General features: G+C 39.4%; 1 protein-coding gene across 2 annotated transcripts in view; it reads right to left on the bottom strand.

Annotated features, from left to right (window-relative positions):
- The window catches only part of LOC126815017 (protein Jumonji), a 36,441-nt gene extending 13,969 nt beyond the window's left edge, over positions 1 to 22,472 (bottom strand). Inside the window, exons 1-12 of one of the 2 annotated variants that reach the window (XM_050540530.2) lie at positions 22,384 to 22,472; positions 19,276 to 19,375; positions 17,954 to 18,246; positions 17,227 to 17,375; positions 15,960 to 16,168; positions 14,791 to 15,039; positions 7,442 to 8,162; positions 6,285 to 6,493; positions 5,075 to 5,145; positions 2,781 to 2,862; positions 1,946 to 2,071; positions 1,191 to 1,349 (exon numbers count right to left, since the gene is read on the bottom strand). In XM_050540530.2, the coding sequence (XP_050396487.2) occupies positions 1,191 to 1,349; positions 1,946 to 2,071; positions 2,781 to 2,862; positions 5,075 to 5,145; positions 6,285 to 6,493; positions 7,442 to 8,162; positions 14,791 to 15,039; positions 15,960 to 16,168; positions 17,227 to 17,375; positions 17,954 to 18,246; positions 19,276 to 19,371 (2,364 nt within the window). In that variant the 5' untranslated portion in view covers positions 19,372 to 19,375; positions 22,384 to 22,472. Of the gene's footprint in view, positions 1 to 1,190; positions 1,350 to 1,945; positions 2,072 to 2,780; positions 2,863 to 5,074; positions 5,146 to 6,284; positions 6,494 to 7,441; positions 8,163 to 14,790; positions 15,040 to 15,959; positions 16,169 to 17,226; positions 17,376 to 17,953; positions 18,247 to 19,275; positions 19,376 to 22,383 lie in introns of those variants that run through there. The other variant, XM_050540531.2, reaches the window with a different exon arrangement.
- Positions 22,473 to 22,490: the final 18 nt, after the last annotated feature.

The following is a 22,490-nucleotide window of genomic DNA, read 5'->3' as shown; positions in this document are numbered from 1 at the left end:
AATTTTATTTTAAACCAATTTCAATTATGGTTGTCACCATTACCATTAGTAAGCTACATTACGTGAATTAAATATGGAAAATTATTTTCCTTTCAGTCAGTGTTCAGTGTTTGAGTGGACTTGATTTTTGGGTTTATGTTCTAAGTATGTATAGTATATAATTGAAAGCAAAACCGTAGACAAGTAATGACTTTCTCATTAAAAAAAAAAAACAAATACAAGGCCGCCCTCCCGCCCAAACAATTTTCAACAATAGGCAAATTTTATTTTGCACCATCCTCTAGCCATAAATGAGATAAAAAAAAAAATAAACCGCCCTCCCCCCCTACAGTTTCAGCTGTCAGTTGCCCGAGAAACAAGACATTTATTTTGTGTAGCCTTAGCTACTTTAAATCACTAAACATCATTAGAAATGAAATAAAGTTTGACGTCCTACTTTTCTGCACTGATTGGATTATTGAAGACGAGTAAAGATTTTGCCCAGGCAGCTGCACTACAGCCTACTCTTATTTCGCATTCAAACTGTCAAGGGAGCTTTTAAGTGCATGCCAATATGTACACGGGACACCTGTCGTTTGTCCCAGTCTGAGGAACTTTGTCGGCCAACACAGGGTGTAAACTAAAATGAAATGGGATTTAACATGAACTTGAAACATGCTAGTTAGCGGGCAAGATTCTTCCTCACTGAACTATCGCAGCTGCCATTAGAAATATGACAATAAAGACAGGCACACGGCACAGTGTGCTATGAGGGAAACTTTGCTCGGACACCGGCACTATATCTTACTCTTATATCGAATTGCAACTGTCAAGGGAACTTTTATGCTAATGTGTACATGGAACATCGTTTTTTTGTCCCATCCAAATGACTAGACAGCTGTTCTAGAGGGGGGGGGTAACGTTCACTCGACACAAACTAGGTTATTTCGGGACTAACACATGGTTTAATTTTATTTCAATAATTCACATGCGCTTAGGGGTCTTTAGCAGTGGGAGGACACAGGAGGACCCAGAGAAAACCCACAAGGTTAGACAGGCAACATTACTCCTTGTCACGTACAACCGGGGAATCGAAACCCCCCCCACTTGACTCAATGACAGACCGCATGATACAGCGCAAGCGTGCTAACCATACGGCAACCCAACCCCCCGCTCCCATTAGAAATATGATGTACAATGATTGAACTGACCTTTACAATTCCTTCTTCATCATCATTCATTTGTTCTATCCTCTGTTTATCAGCTAAAACTTGTTGTTTTAATTTCTTCTTCTCTTCAGTACTCAGTGTATCATAAGGCAATAAATATTTACAATAGGCATCAAATATCTTTGTACCTCGATCCACAGCCTGACATAGAAAATAAATAAATGAAAAATGAAATGAAATGAAATGGGGTTTAACGTCCTACAAAATGAATTGAAAATGGGGGTTTAATGTCATCTGTATTGACCGGGAACTGTGCCTATGGGTCTTTAGCAGAGGGAGGAAATTGGAGAACCCTACTCCTTGTCATGTAAAACCAGGGAATCACATGGTATCGAGTTAAATTATTATCATTATCGTTTCTGTTTGGTACATTGTAATCAATCAGTAATTTGATTGTGCACAATGAAATGAAATGAAATGGGGTTTAACATCCCACTGTTCTGCTCCTACTGGGCTAATGAAGACAGGCATACACCATACAGTGTGCTGTGAGGGAAATTTTGCCTGGACAGCAACGATACAGCCTAATCTGATAACGAATTCCAACTGCTAAGGGATCTTTAATGTGGGAAACCACGCTAGAAAAATCTCTATGAACTTTCTCAGCCAACACCAGGAGCAAACCTGCAACCTCCAGGCTAGCATGCCAGCGTCCTACCCACTTAGCTACTGTGGCAGTTTTCCTATAGTCATATCGTCTTATAGAACTTTTTAACTGAAACTGCAAAAGAACTCACATTTTTTGGAAGCTGTAAAATATCGGCTATTTTGATCCATTTTTTTTTATCTATAACATTTTGCATGCCACCATGTTCGTGTATTGTCTGTGATAATCTTGCGAGATCTAATTCAACACTTCCAACCTGAAACATTACATATAACATGAAACAATTCTTACAGCGGAATCTAATTACATAAATGGGGTTTAACGTCCTATTCTTCTGCTCCGATTGGACTAATGAAGGCGAAAGAAATATGGTTTAATGTCCTACTGTTCTTCTCCGACTGGGCTAATGAAGATGGGCGTACGTCATGCAGTGTGCTATGAGGGAAAGTTTGCCCGGACAGTGGCACTACAGCCTACTCTTAGTTTGGAACGCAAATTTGTGTCTTCATTTACGTGCACACATCCTGCAACCAAGGGTGAAACCACACAGGGAAAATCCTAAAAAATTTTCTCGGTCACACCGAGAGCGAATCTGAGACTGTGTCTTACTCACTGAGCCACTGCGGCTTCCAAGAATGAGATAGAGAAATTGGATTTAACGTCCACTTGACACAAATATAGGTCACTTGGGGACTAACATATGGTTCAATTTTATTTCAATAATTCGCTTGCTTCTAGGGGTCTTTGCAGTGGGAGGAAACCAGGGGACCCGGAGAAAACCCATGAGGTTGGACAGGCGACATTACTCCTTGTCACCTACAACCGGGGCATCGAAACCAAGCCAGTTGACTCAATGACAGACCTTATGATAAAGCGCGCTAACCATTCGGCCATCCAACCCCCACCAAGAATGAGATGAAATCATTATTTGATTTGTTGCACGTTATTAGAATCATAACAATTACCTTAGGAATGGAGTCATATTCCACTCCTATATGTTTCAAGTGTTTTAATATACACGCTGTTTTCTCTACATTCGGTCCCCATCTATAAACAAAGCATAAATGAAAATGACATGAAATGGGGTATATCGTCCTACTGTTATGTGCGGACTGGTCTAATGATGATGGGCTTTGAGAAACTCTGTGTTGTCACCCATTCTTATAAAGTGAATTATTTTAGAAACAAATCTATTAATTTAATTTATCCTGCATGAAACAGGAGCCACAGTGAGTCAGACGGTGACTCGCTAACTGGGAGGGACCATATTCAATCCCTTGGTGGCTTAAGATGTTCTGGAGTTGTTCCCCCTTGTCAGTGGTACAGGACGGAGGGTCTGGCAAGGGACAACATATAGTTGTTCGGATGGGACAAAAATTGGAAGACCCATGAAGTTTGCCCAGAAAGTGGCACTGCGGCCTACTCTTATATCGAATTCCAACTGCCAAGGGATATCTTACATGTGTACACAGAACCTCATTTTTTTTTCATCCCATCCAAACAAAGGAAATGAAATGGGGTTTAACGTCCTACTGTTCTGCTCCTAAACTGGGCTAATGAAGACGGGCATATGCCATACAGTGTGCTATGGGGGAAATTTTGCCCGGGCAGCGGCACTATCGCCTACTCTTATATCGAATTCCAACTGCCAAGGGATCTTTTACGTGCATTCCAATGTATACACGGGACCTCGGTTTTTTTTATCTCATCCGAAGGACTAGACAGCTGTCCTTGTCAGGCCCTCCGTCCTGCATCACTGACAAGGGGGAACCACGCCGGGAAATCTGGATGAACTTTCTCGGCCAATGCAGGGATCGAACACCCGACCTCCAGGCTAGCGAGCCAGCATCTTACCCACTTAGCCACGTGATCCCCCCCATCCAAACAACTAGACAGCTGTCTTTGTCAGGCACTCTGTCCTGAACCACTGACAAGGGGAAACAACGCCGGAAGAATCCTGATGACTTTCTTGGCAAAGACCTGCGATATTTATGACAACAATATATTCAAAGCATGACATTAGTTTTGATGAAATTAATGAAAATTAACAGAATGATTTGTGAAAAAAGAAAGGCTCGATTCATCATTTATTGTGATAGGAATCCCTTGCAAACTACAATACTATAACAGGAATATCAGTCCAAAAATGGTTCAATTCATAAAGTTCAATTTATAAAGTTGTGATATGCTAAAATTTCATCAATCTCTGCTGCTCGCTAGCAAAAAGATCCCAACATCTTATACTGGTAGCAGAGAAACCTGATGGTCGATCAACCTAGTTTTAATCTGATTAAATCCATGCCAGGAAATTATCAAAAATGGTATTTTGATTTTGTTTTCTTAATGAAATGAAATGAAATGGGGTTTAACGTCCTACTGTTCTGCTCCTAACCTGGGCTAATGAAGACGGGCATACGCAATACAGTGTGCTATGAGGGAAATTTTGTCCGGGCAGCGACGCTATGGCCTACTCTTATATCGAATTCCAACTGCCAAGGGATCTTTTACGTGCACGCCAATGTGTACACGGGACCTCAGTTTTTCGTCCCATCAGAACGACTAGGCAGGTGTCCTTGCCAGGCCCTCCATCCTGCATCACCGCGCCGGAAAATCTGGATGAACTTTGTCGGCCAATGCAAGGATCGAACATCCGACCCCCAGGCTAGTGAGCCAGCGCCTTACCCACTTAGCCACCGTGATCCCCCTGTTTTCTTAGTTAAATGTTAAATAATCAATCTGAGTACATATTAGCATGGTTTAATTATAAGACGTAAGAAATTTGATATTTTTTCTCAAAAATGCAAATGACACTTCAAGCCTTTAAACATACATTATGCAAGAGCTAAATCTGCCTATTGCAAGTCTTTCTTTAGGCCTGAAATGTTATCTAAATTATTAATTAGATATTAATTAACTTATCTAGGCCACAATCAACTCTCGATGGCATCAGATTTCTCCGATATTAAATAGATTAGAACAGTTCAGCCATATTTTAATTTAAGCTAAGAATGGAGGAGCGAGTCTACAAACAACCAGTACAGTGGTTGAAATTATTGCACACACCTTGTCAAACCTTTAAATGCTAATATCTTTGCTTGCAATAGAGTAATTTGAATGAAATTTTAAAATTATTCATTTTACATTATCTATTTTCGAACTACTATAGCAAGAATGGCTAGCTCTTTATCTAAATCTTACATAATGTATGTTCAAGTTTAGATGAAATAATGTATGTTTATGTTTAGATGAAACAAGTTACCTTTTATACAGTTTGTGTATATACTGTACTTGTGCTGTGAATCGCATATCTTCATTTATTCGACTTTCAGGCTTTAAGAAATAAATACACAAATCTTTTAATTGATAAATTGTTTTTTTTTAGAAACAATATTTTATTCAGTTAGGTTTAAGAAATAATTACCATAATCTTTTTATTGATAATTTTTTAAAACAAAATTCTATTCAGCAGGTTTTAAGAAATAAATATGCAAACCTTTGATAATTTTTATTTAGGTTTACTCAACACAAGGTCATTTCGGGACTAACATATAATTTCAATAAATCAATTGTGTGTAGGAGTTTTTACCAGTGGTAGGAAACCAGAGGAACCAGAGAAAACCCGGGAAGTTGGACAGGTAACCCCCCATCTTTCTCACAATCTGATTCAAATACAGATCTATATTTCGTTTCGTTTTTTATACTTTCGATGGCCTACACTTCAAGAAGATCTGACAAGTTATAGCCAGAGTTCACGTCAGAGGTCAAACGAGCGGCTTTTGACCCTATGACGTCAGACATTGATTAATCAATCAGTGTTGTTGTTTCTTGTGGTTTACCCACAGTTCCGTGCATAAAAAGGCCAAGAACTCGCCGTAACAGACCGTTTTATTGGCTAATTCCTCACATCAAGTAGAATGCCTATTATATAACAACTCTTCCAGATCCTAATGTGGTAAAGACAAGTAAAACGAAATTTTGAACTATAAAAACGAAACGAAATAGGAACTGTGTTTTAATCAGATTGTGTTTCTCACATACTAGCAGTAATCCAAACCATATCACATGGTCAATGACAGACCGTGTGATCTAACACGCACGCTTTAACCCATTCGGCCACCCAACTACAAACTGTATAGAAAACCTACCATCCAGCTTGTTGGTGGAGGTTGGACAGACAACCCCACTCTTTCTCACATACTAGCGGTAATCCAAACCATATCACATGGTCAATGACAGACCATGCGCACGCGTTAACCCATTCGGCCACCCAACTACAAAATATTTAGAAAGCCTACCTCCAGCTTGGTAGGGGACGTTGGACAGACAACCCCACTCTTTCTCACATACTAGCGGTGATCCAAACCATGCGGTTAATGACAGACCATGCGCACATGTTAACCCATTTGGCCACCCAAACTCCAAATTTTAACCCATTCGGCCGCCAAACAACAAAATCTTAGAAAACCTACCTTCCAGCTTGGTGGTGGTACTATTTTACACATTCCATATGGTTCAGCTGTAGATTTAATACTTTCTATATAGCTTATAGGATCACGAAATTCTTGTTCCGTGGGATAAAATATGGGTATATCTACCATCTCAGCTTTCTGGTTAATGGAGGGGAATGGTTTAAATTGAATGGATCTATCAGAGGCAATGCTTAATCTTCTTGGTGAACCTTGAATATAACAAAATATACATTGATTCTTTAAAGGAGAGAGAGAGAGAGAGAGAGAGAGAAATGTCACTCTACACAAATTAGGTAATTTCGGGACTAACACATGGTTCAATTATATTTCAATAATTCGTTTGCGCGTAGGGGTCTTTAGCAGTGGGAGGAAAACGGAGGACCCGGAGAAAACCCACAAGATTGAACAGGCAACCCTACTCCTTGTCACGTACAACCGGGGATTCGAAACCACACCAGTTGACTCAATGACAGGCCTCATGATACAGCGCGCACATGCTAACCATTCGGCCATCCAAACCCTCCTTTTTTTTTTAAAGAAAGGAGCTGCAGTAGGTCAGTAATTAAGAAGCTGGCCACCGGTTTGCTCCCGGTGTTGGCTGAGAAAGTTCCTAAGGATTTTCCGGCATGGTTTCCCCTTGTTGATGGTACAGAATGCAGGGCCTAGCAAGGAACAGTGTCGAGTCATTTGGATGGGATGAATAACAGAGGTCCGGTGTACACGTTGATGTGCACGTAAAAGAACCCTTGACAGTTGGAATTTGAAATAAGACTATTTCGTAGTGCCACTATCCGGGCAAAATTCACCTCGAAGTACACTGCATGTCTGTCTTCATTATCAAAGTTGGTGTACCACTGTCAAGGGGGAACAACCCCATCCGAACAACTATATGTTTCTTGCCAGACCCTCCATCCTGTACCACTAACCAGGGGGAACAACTCCAGAACATCTTTAGCCACCAAGAGATTGAATATGGTACCTCCCGGTTAGCGAGCCATCGTTTTTACTCACCTTTACTCCTTTTTCATGCAGTACGGCATGGATTAAGCTGGGAGAAATTTGACATTTTAGCAAAAGAGCAAATGACGCATCGAGCAATTAAAATAATATAGAACAATGTAAAATCTAAGCTGAGAAGACACTATGGTTTTAATTACCTGATGATTTACTAGCTGATCTAGGAGAGGATTTCCCTGGACTTCTCTTACTCGTACTTGGACTAGTTGTAACTTGTTCTTTTTCATGATCTGTTAGATCCCCAGATCTAGGTCGACGACGTTTTTCAATTATATTAGCCAATTTAGATTGATCTTTCATAGCAGATTTCTTCAGTGTGTTCACAGCGGCTAATTTTTTCTTTGCTGCCAACTTTGAAAGAGAAGATTTTTTCTTCTCTGCGGGTTGAGAGGATGAAGATACAGATGATCTTCTAGTAGCCATCCCTGTGCCAAAATCTTTCTTATTTTTGGATCCCTTTGGTCGTCCACGTTTCTTTGTCATAAAATCAAGATCGTCGTCGTCATCTGCCTCATCAATTTCAAAGAACACATCGTCGTCTTCAAAGATTTGACGTTTCGATCTTTTATTTAAGGAATGTGTGAGAGTTTTTACTCTGGAACTGCTCCGTCTCTTGGGAAATTTTTTAGAAGATGGTCTACAACTATAGTCTTCCGAACTTTCTGAACGACGTTTGCGACCTTTAGAATGTCGGGAAATGTTTTCGTAAAAGTTATCAGAGGTATGATATGACGATGAACTGCCAATTGGCTGACGTCCCCGTAATACTTTGCCTTTGTTGTCCGCCCTTTTGCCAGCTTTAGATTTCCTTTTATCAGCAGGTTCAAGTGGTTTAAAAGTTCCATGTGGAGATTTCTTACCCTAAAATTAGAAAGTTGCAGTTATCAAGACTTAGAGTAAATCAACAATGTAACATACCTAAGGAACATACATTTAACGTTATATTCTGTGGGAAATGGCTAAATCTATTTGTTAAGGCCAGTTTAATTTTCGTCAAGGTCGTTGAGATGTAAATAAGGTTAGGGCGCCTGATTATTGGCGAGATTGTAGATTAGGGTTAGGGAAAGCATTAGGGCTAGGTCCGGGGTTAGGATTATGATTGGGATTAGCGCTAGCCCTGTTTACATCTCGTGACCTTTGACCAAACTTGAAGTTGGCCTCATCAAATAGATCTAACCGTGGGAAATGATTATCAACCCAATTAGTCAAATACACTAAGCTATAAATAAACACAATTTATATCTAAAGATACATTATGTACAATTTATAATAGCTCAAAAATAGATAATGTAAAATGAAAATATTGAAAATTTCATTCAAATTACTTCATTCTGAGCCAAGTTATCACTGTTTGTCGTATATAAGTGAACACGGAAAGTACACACTTGTTGAGTTTGTCAATAAAATCTGGGTGTATATTTATAACAACTCTATCGGCATACAGATTTTACATTTAGAAATGAAATAAAATGGGGTTTGAAATGAAATGAAATGGTGTTTAACATCCTACTGTTTTGCTCCGAACTGGGCTAATGAAGACGGGCATACGCCATACAGTGTGCTATGAGGGAATTATTGCCCGGACAGCGGCACTACGGCCTACTCTTATATGTCAAGGGATCTTTTAGGTGCCCTCCGTCCTGCACCACTGACAAGGGGGAACCACGACGGAAAATCTGGATGAACTTTCTCGGCCAATGCAGGGATCAAAATGGGGTTTAAGGTCCTACTGTTCTGATCCGACTGGGCTAATGAAGACAGGCATAAATCATAGAGTGTGCTATGAGGGAAATTTTTCCTGGACAATGGCGCTACACCCTATTCTTATATCTAATTCCAACTGCCAAGGGATCTTTTATGTGCACACCAATGTGTACACGGGAACTCAGTTTTCCATCCAATCTGAACAACTAGACAGCTATCTGTGTCAGGCCCTCCGTCCTGCACCACTGACAAGAGGGAAACCATGCCGGAAAATCCCTATGAACTTTCTCGGCCAACACCGGGATCGAACCCGCAAACTCCAGACTAGTGATCCAGCGTCTTACTCACTTAGCCACCGTGGCACGTGCATTTAGAAATTCTGTCATGGATCTAAAGTGTGGAAAAAGCATGAAATACATTATGGGATATTCATAATACAAAAGAACTGAATTAAAATAGGTCTCAAAAGGATCAAAACAATAAGGTTAAAAACAAAATCAGAAAAGTCTTGGAATATTCCTTTGCCATTCCTATGGCAAGTTAAATGTATGTAAATAAAGAATTTGGATGGGAAGATAGCATGCAACTGAAAGAAAGATTAATACATTTATTGTCTATCTGGACATAAATGATGAAACAGGTAGAACAAAAAAGAGCAAATGACAACATGAACTTCTGCAAAGATACCTGAGCTAGAAATGGCACAGCATGTACAAGAGATGGGGGTAGAGATAAATGTCGTATATTAATTTGAGCTTCAGTACATTTCTTATCAATACTAACAATAACTGATGATGGTTTTGGTCTGGCTTCCACAGGAGGTGAAACAAAGTTTTCAGATGTTTTTGTTGCCCGATTTTCTGGTTTTAAATTCTTATTATTGTCACACCCAGTATGGATACTGCTACATGTTGCAGCTGCATTTCTGAACACCTCCGACAGAGAATTTACAACTGACAATGGAGGTGCAGGAAGGGGAGTGAACTCTGCTTGCGCTATTAGAGGACAGATATCTGAAGTAATATTTGGTTTGATAATATTCTCTGAATCCGATTCTTTAGGGCTGTCCACATTTTCATGTTGAGTTTCACAATTTGCTATTTTGCAAAATGTTTTTGATTTTTCATTGTATGGAAAAAAATCTGGGATGGAAATGACATGTGATACAGCAGAATTAGCTGGTACGAGAAATTCATTATCTTCGTTTTCTTGGTCATACATGTAATCCTTAACCACACTAACATCCATATGATCTACTACTTCTGTTTTCTTAACATCATCTGTAAGCTGTTCAGCTTCCATAAAATGTAGAAGTTGTTCAGCTTCCTTTACATCATTTGGAAGTTTTTCAGTTGTCTTAACATCATCTGTAAGTCGTTCAGCTTCCATAACATCATCTAGAATTTGTCTAGCTTCCATTACACCACCTGGATGTTGGCCAGCTTCTATTACATCACCTGGAAGTTGTTCAGCTTTCATAAAATCATCTGGAAGTTGTTCAGCTTCTAGAATTTGTTCCACTTCCATAACATCACCTAGAATTTGTTCAGCTTTTATAACATCATCTAGATGTTGTTCAGCTTCCATAACATCATCTAAAAGTTGCCCAGCTTCTATTGTGTCACCTGGAATTTGTCTAGCTTCCATTACACCACCTGGATGTTGTCTAGCTTCCATTACACCAGCTGGGAGTTGTTCCGCTTCATTAACATCATCTGGAAGTTGTTCAGCTTCCATGACATCATCTAGAATTTGTTCAGCTTCTATAACAGCATCTATAAGTTGTTCAATTACATTACCTGCAATTTGTTCAGCTTCCATAACATAATGTGGAAGTTGTTCAAATTTCTTAACATCATCTTCAATTTGTGTGACTTCTTTAACATTGTCTTCTGTCAAATTTGGTGTTTGTCTGACTTGCTTGTTATCATCTGGAATTTGTATGGCCTGTCCCTCATGATCTGGAATTTGTATGGCCTGTTCATAATCATCTGGTATTTTTATGGCCTGTTCATAATCATCTGGTATTAGTATGACCTGTTCATCATGATCTGGAATTTGTATGGCCTGTTCATCACCATCTGGAATCTGTATGACCTGTTCATCATGATCTGTAATTTGTAAGGCCTGTTGATAATCAACTGGTATTTGTATGGCCTGTTGATAATCAACTGGTATTTGTATGGCCTGTTCATAATCAACTGGTATTTGTATGGCCTGTTCATAATCATCTGAAATTTGTATGGCCTGTTCAACATCATCTGGAATTTGTATTGCCTGTTCATCATGATCTGGAATTTGTATGGCCTGTTCATGATCATCTGGAATTTGTATGGCTTGTTCATAATCATCTGGTATTTGTATGACCTGTTGATCATCATCTGGAATTTGTATGGCCTGTTCATCATCAACTGGTATGTGTATGGCCTGTTCATAATCATCTGGTATTTTTATGGCCTGTTCATAATCATCTGGTATTTGTATGACCTGTTCATCATGATCTGGAATTTGTATTGCCTGTTCATCACCATCTGGAATCTGTATGGCCTGTTCATAATTATCTGAAATTTGTATGGCCTGTTCATCATGATCTTGAATTTGTATGACCTGTTCATCATCTGAAATTTGTATGACCTGTTCAACATCATCTAAAATTGGTATGGCCTGTTCATCATCATCTGGTATTTCATACTCTGTGGCTTGTATAACCTTTACTAAGTCATCTATTGATTGCATGGCTGCTTTTTCACCATCATATGTGGTTTCTTCAATAGTCTGCACACTATTTGTTGTTTGTGTAACTGCCTTTTCATCATCTGTTCTTTGCATAGTAGCGTCTTCATCATCATCTGCTGTTTGCATGGCAGCTTCTTTATCATGTACTGCTTTTGAGGTTTCTTTTACATCATCATTCTGTTGAATGTTTATTTTTACAGCATCCCTCGTTTGTATAGCAGCCCCTGCTGTTCGCTTAGCTGCCGTTTCGTCATCTGTTTGTTGAATGCCAGCTTCTTTGTGTTCTGCTATTGTGTTTGCTTTTACATCATCTGTGTGCTGTATTATTGTCTTTACATCATTTGCTGCTTGCATGATTCTGACAGCATCTGTTGAGTACGTAACTATCTTTTCATCATCTATTTCTTGCATAGCAGCTTCTTCATCATCTGGTTCTTGCATAGCAGCTTCTTCATTATCTGGTTCTTGCATAGCAGCTTCTTCATTATGTACTGCTTTTATGGTTGCATTTACATCATTCTGTTGAATATTTGTCTTCACAACATTTGTTTTTTGAAAAACTGTCCCACGATTAACTGTAGCTCGTGTGACAACATTTATGTCGTCCATTGTTACTGATACTGCCTCCATATACCTTTGTTTATCAGGTTTGGTTTTCAAAGACGAATTTGTATCTAATTGTGTCAAGCAGTTTCCATGATACATCATATGATCCATATTAGAAACTGGACACTCCAATGTGTCAATGTCAATAACCCTATCATCAAAATCACATGTGTAGGGTAAAAGGCTAGGTGGTGCATCAAATTCTAAGTCAGTGTTGTCCATAAATGGAACATCTAGTTGTAAAAAAGGGGGATCAATGGAATCATTTTCTACGTTCTTAAAATTTACTGTGTTTGGCTCATAAATACTTTCAGTGGCATAATCATCCATATGTATACTGTCATCATTCCAATAATTCAACATGACATCCGTGTCATTAATAGAACCACTGTCAATATTTTCAATATTCAAGTAATCTGAAGAATCATTTACAAGAAAACAACTAGCCAGGTTTGTTGTTGAATCTATGTCTGTCGAGTCTTCAAAAGTCCAGTTATGGTCCTCAATGATCAAATGCTCAGATAAAGGGATTTCTGTTCTGATTTGATAATTATCAGACATATTCTCTCTATTTAGATTATCTTCATCATAAATAACCGATCCACTACACAAGTCGAGGATTTCTGGTCTGATCTGATAATTATCGGACATAATCTCTGACTTCACTTCATCTTGATCATAATCAATTGATCCACTACGCAAATGATCAACATTTTGTGCAGAATCAAAATTGGAGAAACATTTGTTGGAATCGAGATGTCTGTCGTTTATATGTAAATAATTTTCTGAATAAGAGTTGCTGGACAGTGACAGCGATTTTTTCTGTGTTGATACAAAAGGTGTAAAGATCTTCCATCCATATAAATCAACATTCAAATCATTTGTTTGCTTTGATTCATTTGTGTTTGTTGTGGATGTAGAAGATGTTTCACAAGATCGGTTGCTAAGGGCAGACAGAGAAATTTCTCTGTCAGTCTGGACTTGTTCTGCTTCCATTTTCTTCTCGTTAGTAAACGTAGGGGTGTCAATTCTCACCAAGTTTATGGATAATTCATGAGTTGTTACCTGGTTGCAGAACTTTACAAAAAGTTAACATAGAAAAAATCATAAAATTATACTTTGCTGTAATAGAAAAACACTCAAAACACATGGCATTAGAAAAAACTTCAATGGTTATATTACCATAGCAACCTTAATTCCACCAAACCTTAGAAAGATGCATCAAAAATGGTAAAAGCTCCACGCTAGTGGGTATATTACCATAGCAACAATTAAAAGCTCCACAACATTGACCAAGAAGCATCAGACAGAAAATAGAACAAGGCCACACCATTTAATTTTCAGTTCTTCAGGGTGATCATCAATATATAACCGTTTGAATCATATGAAATATGTTTAATTTATAATTTTAAATGAAATGGGGTTTAACGTCCTACTGTTCTGCTCCCACTGGCCTAATGAAGACATGCATATGCCATACAGTGTGCTATGAGGGAAATTTTGCCCAGACAGTGGCGCTACAGTATATTCTTATATCAAATTTCAACTGCCAAGGGATCTTTCAGGTGCACGCCAACATGTACTCAGGACCTCAGTTTTTCATCCCATCCACATGACTAGACAGCTGTCCTTGTCAGGCCCTCCCCATCCTGCTATGATAGTAAAACGTAAAATTTTAGAGTTTAAAGCTTTTAATGAGCACAACCAAGTCCTTCTGGGTTTTAAATAAGTCTTTTTCCCCAAAAGAAATCAGACGGAAAATTTAACAGGTATTCTCAAAGAACAGAAAATCAAATAAGTGATATTCTAACCTGAACTAATGTGGTATATTCATTATTTGTGATTAACTAGAACTTTAAGGTTCACTATAGTGAAGCTAAATATGCCACAAGCACAATGATAGAAAATAGCTGCAAATTTCAATAATTCACTTGCGCACAGGAGAGGTCTTTAGCAGTGCGAGGAAACAGGAGGACCTGGAGAAAACCCATGAGGTTGGACAGACGTCCCTACTCCAGGTCCCGTACAACCGGGGAATCGAAACCATGACAGTTGCCTCAATGACAGACCTTATGATACAGGGAACACACATTACCCATTCAGACCCCCCCTCCCCCCATATTACACGACTAATTCGAGTGCGCCACAGCTGTACACATGACAGGGTGGTCTGAGGCGGTCTAAGGAGTCCTAATTAGGGCTGTTTCAGGTGGTCTTAGAGTGCCAAAGGGTACAATAAGTTAATGCGAGGGAATTAGTAACAAATTTACACGTAAATTACCTTTGTTTTTCTTTTTGTATCATTGAAGCTGCCCTCAATAAAGCCCTCTCTCAAGTTTTTCTTGGTGCCAGCAGCAAGCTTAGAAGCTAAAAGAGCTTTACGTTTAATAGCAAGCTTCCCTGTTGGGGAATATTTTGAAAAACTATTAGACAAGCTCTTTACCCCTGCTCTACGACTAGATGATACAGTGCTGCTTCCCTTACGTGTCTGTGAACCCCGTGACGTGGGTGTTTTTTCTGGAGTGCATAGAGAGCGTCGTGTCCGCTGAGGTGAAGGTGTATGTGCCAGACTTGATACCTTTCTAGATAGACCTTGTCTCAGACTCACAATACCACGAGCTGTCTCTGGGGTACCAGCGCTGGCTCGTGCTGCTTTTCTCAAGGCACTATTAATACCACTATTTCTGGTACTCTGGAAAAAAAAGAATAATATCTCCATAGATAAGAATTAATGAAGATAATTGTAGGTTCTTTAAGCAGAATATTACATATAATAAAGAAATAAAATGGTTTTTAACATCCTACTGTTCTGCACCGACTGGGCTAATGAACACAGGCATGCGCCATGCAGTGTGGTATGAGGGAAATTTTACCTGGACCGCGATGTTTAGCCTAATTCTATTTTGAATTCCAAAATGTCAAGGGTCCCTTTCATACTAATTCGAAATGAAATGATATGGGATTTAACGTCCTACTGTTTTGCTCCGAGTTGGCTAATGAAGACAGGCATACACCATACATTGTGCTATGAGGGATATTTTGCCTGGGCAATGGCACTATGGCTTACTCTTATATCGAATTCTAACTGGCAAGGGATCTTTTACATGCACACCAATGTATACATGGGACCTTGGTTTTTCGTTTCATCCAAATGACTAGACAGCTGTCCTTGTCAGCCCTCCGTCCTGCACCACTGACAAGGGGAAACCACGTCGGACAATCCTGAAAAACTTTCTCGGCCAATGCAGGGATCGAACACGCTAGCGAGCCAGCATCTTACCCACTTAGCCACCGTGGCTCCCTCATACTAATTCGAAATACTTACATCTATTGTATATAAACCATCCAGTCCTCAGCTGGAGTGTTGGGATAAATGCTTAGCATAGCAGGAAACATCATCCAGCAAAGACTTCAGCTGGCATGTTGGGGATAAATGCTTAGCATAGCAGGAGACATCATCCAGTACAGACTTCCATCCACTCACACACATACACACGATATGATCTTGTCCAGACATCCCGTTATTATATACAATGCTGGGTCTCTAAGTAGGTTCACCACAGAATAACAAATGACAATGATTAAAAAATCTCATGTGCTTTGAATACTTACAGGAGATGGTGTTCGTAGTTGCTGTAGTTCGTCATTACTACTGACACTAGATGACTCCGGCGTCGACTCCCTAGTTACTTCCCCTGCTTTGGTATTTTTCGAGGAATTGGAACCAGCGGGTGTGTCTGTTCGACTTGTTGAGTGAGAATCTCCTGATTCTTCTCTTGAAAAATTCAGAAAATCTAAATGGGGTGGCAGTACGGAGGTACCTACAACCAAACATTTTGTTTTAAACTCAGATGTTTTGAAATAATGGAAAACCATGCTTTCAATACACAAGGGATAAAGTGTTGAGAACTTTTTTACAGGCTATTTTAACAATGATTTTGGGGACACCAAATTTCAAGATTTGGTTGTCCCTAGTTTTAAGGTAATACTAACAGATGTTTAAGACTACAGAGAGTGTAAGAAAGAATTATGACAGTGTCAAAAATATTCTACACCTTGGCGAGGGGTCCCTAGATATTGTTGCCCTAGGCTTAAGAAAGAGAGGAGAGGGAGGGAGAGGGGGAGAGAGAGAGAGGGGGGAGAAAGAGAGAGAGATAGAGAGAGGTCAAGAAATAGTTCACTTCGAGACTAACATATGGTTCAACTTCATTTCAATATTTCGCTGCTAGTGGGATTCTTTAGCAGTGGGAGGAAACCAGAGGACCTGTAGAAAACTCACAAGGTTGAACAGGCGACCCAACTCCTTGTCACTTTCAAGCCGAGGCTCAAAACCATGCCACTTGACAGACCTTGTGATTTCATGTGCAGGTGTTAAACCTCTAGAGCATCCACCCCCCATCCTAGGCTTAACCCTATAAAGCCTTTAGGTACATCTGGCACTGAAGACCACTCGGCCAACCAATCCCTCTAACCAAACCCACTCGGCCCACTCGGTACATCTGGCACTGAAGACCACTCGGCCAACCAGTCCCTCTAACCAAAACCAGTCGGCCAACCAGTCCCTCTAACCAAAACCACTCGGCCAACCAGTCCCTCTAACCAAAACCACTCGGCCAACAAGTCCCTCAAAAACCAAAACCACTCAGCTAACCAGTCCCTTTAACCAAAACCCCTCAGCCAACCAGTCCCTTTAACCAAAACCACTCGGCCAACCAGTCCCTTTAACCAAAACCACTTGGCCAACCAGTCCCTTTAACCAAAACCACTCGGCCAACCAGTCCCTTTAACCAAAACCACTCGGACAACCAGTCCCTTTAACCAAAACCACTCGGACAGTAAAGTGTCTCTAACTGAAACCAAGTATTTAATTAATTGTTACCTCTAAGGCACAAGAAAGTTAGAAAATCTTCTGTTTTGGCTGTTTTCGGCAAGAGTTTAAATGGTGAAGTGACAGATTTCACTGGTGTTGTACTTGGAGTAACTGGCAATGAACCCTGGGCAAATTTACGTTGAGCATGAACTTTAGTTCTGGAAGAAAATAATTTAAAAAATATTTTATCCAAATACTAATATTTACAGTACATGTATAAGAAAATTGTGAATTAAATGTATTTAATATCTATTATTAAATGAAATGAAATGGGGTTTAACGTCTGACTGGGCTAATGAAGACGGGCATACGTCACACAGTGTGCTGGTATGAAAGAAATTTTGCCTGGACAGCAGTATTACAGCATACTCTTATTTCGAATTCCAAATGTCAATGGTTATTTTATGTGCACACCAATTTGTACACAGTACCTTGGTTTTATATCCCATTCAAACGACTAGACACTGTTCCTTGTACGGCACTATGTCCTGACAAAGTGGTAAACATGCTGGAAAAATAGCAGAATAATAGGACACTAGACTCCTTTTCATTTCAATTTGAAGATAAAAACCCATTGCATAAAAAGGTCAAGTATTTTCCTTGTAAGGCACTATGCCCTGCACAACTGACAAAGTGGTAGCCCAACCATGCTAGAAAAGCAGAACAATAGGACATTAAACTCCATTTCATTTCCATTTGAAGAAAAACCCCACTGAATATATTTTCCTTTAAATACCTGATAGGTTCTGATATAGACGTTGTATTCGTATAGGAGCTATTGTAGGATTTCACCGAGTCTTGACTACTCTCATCTATACTGGGAGCAGTACTTGAGACATAAATTCTAGGAGATGGTTCTTCGAAGGCTGGAACGGAGGGTGGAGGTTCATTCCTAGAGGTGCTGACAACCTTTCCATCAACAACTGTCTCATAAGCGTAAGTTACTTTTAATTTGGTTTCTTGTAAAGAAGCATATAAAGCTTTTTTTAATTCTTTTTCTTCTTTTTTTGATAATCCTACAGTATCATCCTGAACAAAAATAAACGACAATCAACACATATAACTGATCTGAGAGAGAGAGAGACAGAGAGAGAGAGAGACAGAGAGAGAGAGAGAGAGACACACACACACACACAAACTAGATCATTTTGGGACTAACACATGGTTCAATTTTATTTCAATAATTCGCTTGTGCGTAGGGGTCTTTAGCAGTGGGAGGAAACCAGAGGAACTGGACTGGAGAAAACCCACGAGGTTGGACAGGCGACCCTATTCCTTGTCACGTACAACCGGGTAATCGAAACCATGCCAGTTGACTCAATGACAGACCTTATGATACAGCGTGCACGTTCTAACCATTCGGCCATCCAACCAACCCCATAACTGATCTGAACACAGCATATAAATTTCAAGCATATAAAAATGAACACTATAGTGTTAGTATCATTATCTAAAGTGAACGAGGGCCAGAAATGCGATAAATCAATTTGATTTTATACAGATCTATATTTCATTTTGTTTTTTATACTTTCGATGGTCTACACTACATGAAGATCTGACCGGTTGTTGTGGAAGGTTGCATCAGAGGTCATACGAGCGACTTTTGACCCTATGACGTCAGACATACCAATTAGCATTAATGTTTCTAGTGGGTTACCCACAGTTCCATGCAATTCACGCAAAAAATTTGGCGTAACAGACCAATTCATTGGCTAACCCTTCACATCATCCAGAACATCGGTTATATAACAACTCTTCCTGATCCTAGTGCAGTAAAGACAAGTCAAACGAAATTTTTCACTATAAAAAACGAAACGAAATAGGATCTGTATTTTAATCAGATTGGCAATAAATGGAAACTGCTGAAATTTGATAGGATTCTGCATGTCACTAATCTATAGTCTGTAGAGTGCACAAGAAATCGTTGACTAAGGAGCGATGGACACGGGCAACAGCAATATACACCATACTACCTAAATACAACCACGTACTATTGGGTAGTATTGGGTAAATCTTACTGCCGTCATTGTGGGCATACAATCAAAATAATAAACTCACTATGCTTTTAACAGGAATATTTCGTTTCGGTCTTCGTATTGTTGGATTATGTCTTAATCTTTTAGCAGTTTGGGCAACTGAGCGTTTCCCAACCATACTCCTGAAATATGAATTAAGAGACAGTTAACCATTCATTCAGTTGTATTACCCTATTGGAAACGGTCATAACAAAAAATCATTTTATTTTAAGGTTTTCTACAACCAAGCCTGGATAGAGGGCACCTGTCACAGACTTTGTCAAGTAAAGAAAGATAGAAATGGGGTTTAACGTCTATTTCAATTGATGATCAAATTCTAAAGCCCAGCCGTTTGTATTTTAACTTATGTGCATTTAAATTCACTTTGCATTTAAAGTGAAACATTGAATTTTAAATAAAAGTTTGCCAATCAATAGCAATATGTAAAGATATGTATGGAAAGATTCAGTTCAAAATATTGAGGCATTTTGAAATGATAGCTTAAGTTTTATTCGCTGAAATATGTCTGTGATTTTTACAAAACAGCACCAATGAATGGATAATGTTCTCTATAACTAGAAAACCTGAAGATATGCAGCTTAAATATAAGTTGTGATTTTTCCTGCCTAATACAGGTGTCTGTCATGAAAACCAGGACTACTTCTACCTTCCTATGGAGTCCTGCTTTAGACTTCAGATAAGTAACATTGTGATTATTGCAGACTTAACTTGGAAGATAAAATGAAATGAAATGAAATGGGGTTTAACATCCTACTGTTCTGCTCCGAACTGGGCTAATGAAGACAGGCATATGCCATACAGTGTGCTATACTATTTAAAAAAAGTAGGGGATATTTGATTTTGGGGGCATAATACTAAAATATGCAAATGACTACGAAAAAAGTCACTATAGAACCTAACAGAAGAAACATTTCCAGTTACATGTGACGCCCAAACGCACCAATAGCTACCGCATGGAATGCAGGTGATGCTTGGGATCATCATGGGGGTCCAACCCAAGATTTGCACGACTCTGACTTTGAATGTTACAGTCATTGTGGCATTGAATTCCAGGGTGGAAACATCAGTTTAATTGTTTTAGTGACCAGAAAACAAATTTTGATATGCGTCGGCTTACCCAAAATGAAAGGTTACGTGCCCTTGGCATGCTACAGATCGGCACAACACAGGCGGTTGTGGCGCGGACGATGAATGTTTCTCAGTCTGTCATAAGCAGGCTATGGTCCAGATACCGCGATACACAATCTGTACAGGACAGACCACGCTCAGGTCGACCAAGGGCGACAACTCAAGCCCAGGATCGATTTATCCGTACCTTGGCCTTGAGAAATCGTGTCATCACAGCAAATCAGATCAGCGCTCGTCTTCAAACAGACACTGGTGTGAGAGTGAGTGGCCAGACGATTCGGAATCGACTGCATAGGGGTCACCTTCGCGCCCGACGTCCTCGCGTGATCCCTTGTTTGAGAGATCATCACATTCAGGCAAGACGTCGTTGGTGTAGGGATCGTCAACACTGCGATAATCGACGCTGGAGCAATGTGATGTTTTCAGATGAGTCAAGGTTCACTGTTGATTTTTTGGACAGACGTAGGAGGGTGTGGCGTCGTCGAAACGAGCGCTTCCAAGACGTTAGCGTCATCAGACGTGATCGATTTGGGGGTGGTTCTGTTATGGTGTGGGGAGGCATCACTGTTGCTGGAAGAACGGCTTTACATGTTGTTGCAGGGCGTGTTACAGGCCAGTACTACCGGGACAACATCTTGGCAGTCCATGTTGTGCCGTTCGCACGACGTCATGGCCGCCGTTTCATCTTCCAGGATGACAACGCAAGATGTCACAGGGCCAGGATCGTTACAGGTTACCTCCAACAACAGAACATCACCACATTACCTTGGCCAGCACTGAGTCCCCGACCTCTCCCCCATCGAGCATGTCTGGGACATGCTTGGACAGAGGTTACGTCAACGTCAACAACGTCCTGCCAATGTCCAAGAACTTGCTGCTGCGTTGCAACAGGAATGGGACAATCTGGACCAAAATGACCTTAGACGTCTCATTAGGAGTATGCCACGTCAGATCAATGCTTGTTTGGCAAACAGAGGAGGATTTACCCGTTACTGACTTGGTTGTGATGCTGTGGTAACTTTGCTGTTTGACCCCGGGTATCATTTTACCCTTATAATGGTCAGTCTGTGCCTTACTTAGTCTAACGATCATTTGGAATAAATCGATGAATGTGAACTTCATTTCATTTTGTCATTTGTTTCTTCGTCAGTTTCATTAGGTGACTTTAATAACACTTAAAAATCAAATATCCCCTACTTTTTTTGAATAGTATATGAGGGAAGTTTTGCCCGAACAGCAGCACTACGGCCTACCATACACTTTATATCGAATTCCAACTGTCAAGGGATCTCTAAATCAAAATGACAACAGATCCAAAACAATATTTTGGTTATAGATCATTAATTTCTACTTTACCAGTAATGTCATCACACAGGCAATCAAATTACACTGATTACTGAAAGATGCATTATGCAAAAGCTAAATAGATCTGCCATTAGCAGGTCTTTTTTTCGGGCCTAAATGTAGGCCTACACTACAATGGTTTAAAACACAATCGCCATTTAATAATTTAATGTACCGTAGCGGATAATTAAGATTTTGTTTATTATCGTAGCAATATAACTTGACAATCAAGACTTTATTGTGAAAACTTGAAACACTTGAAAATAAACTTGCTCATTCAGAATAAATTAATTTGACTGAAATTTTAAAATAAATATACAATATAAATGAATATTCAATATTCATTTTTCATTATCAAAGCAGGAACAGCTAGCTCTTCATCTAAATCTTACATAATGCGCCTTACAGTAACCTACATGTACAGATATATGCCGGGGTTTTTTTTTTAGCATAGTAGGACTAAAAATAAAAATAGTTTTATTTGTAAAGTTAATTTGAACTTGTTTGTACTGACACTGTAGGCTACTTCACTGACTGCAAACTTCTTGCAAATAAATGACCTTAATTGCTTAATAATTAGTCAGCTCTTTCTGCAAAAGTAAAATGAATGCATAAATACGATATATGGAACAATTATCAGTAAAATAAATTAGCTTACACTTATTTTATAAACGTTTATGTTTTCATAATTGGAACAAAATAAAAATAGGCGTCTAGCCAAAATTCGTGCTTTGTTCAGGTCTTGTCGCTTATGTCAATAACAAA

Source organism: Patella vulgata, chromosome 3 (assembly GCF_932274485.2).
Source record: "Patella vulgata chromosome 3, xgPatVulg1.2, whole genome shotgun sequence".
Taxonomy (NCBI): domain Eukaryota; kingdom Metazoa; phylum Mollusca; class Gastropoda; family Patellidae; genus Patella; species Patella vulgata.
The sequence above is the reverse complement of the archived record's forward strand: the minus strand, read 5'-3'. Positions and strand labels throughout refer to the sequence as shown.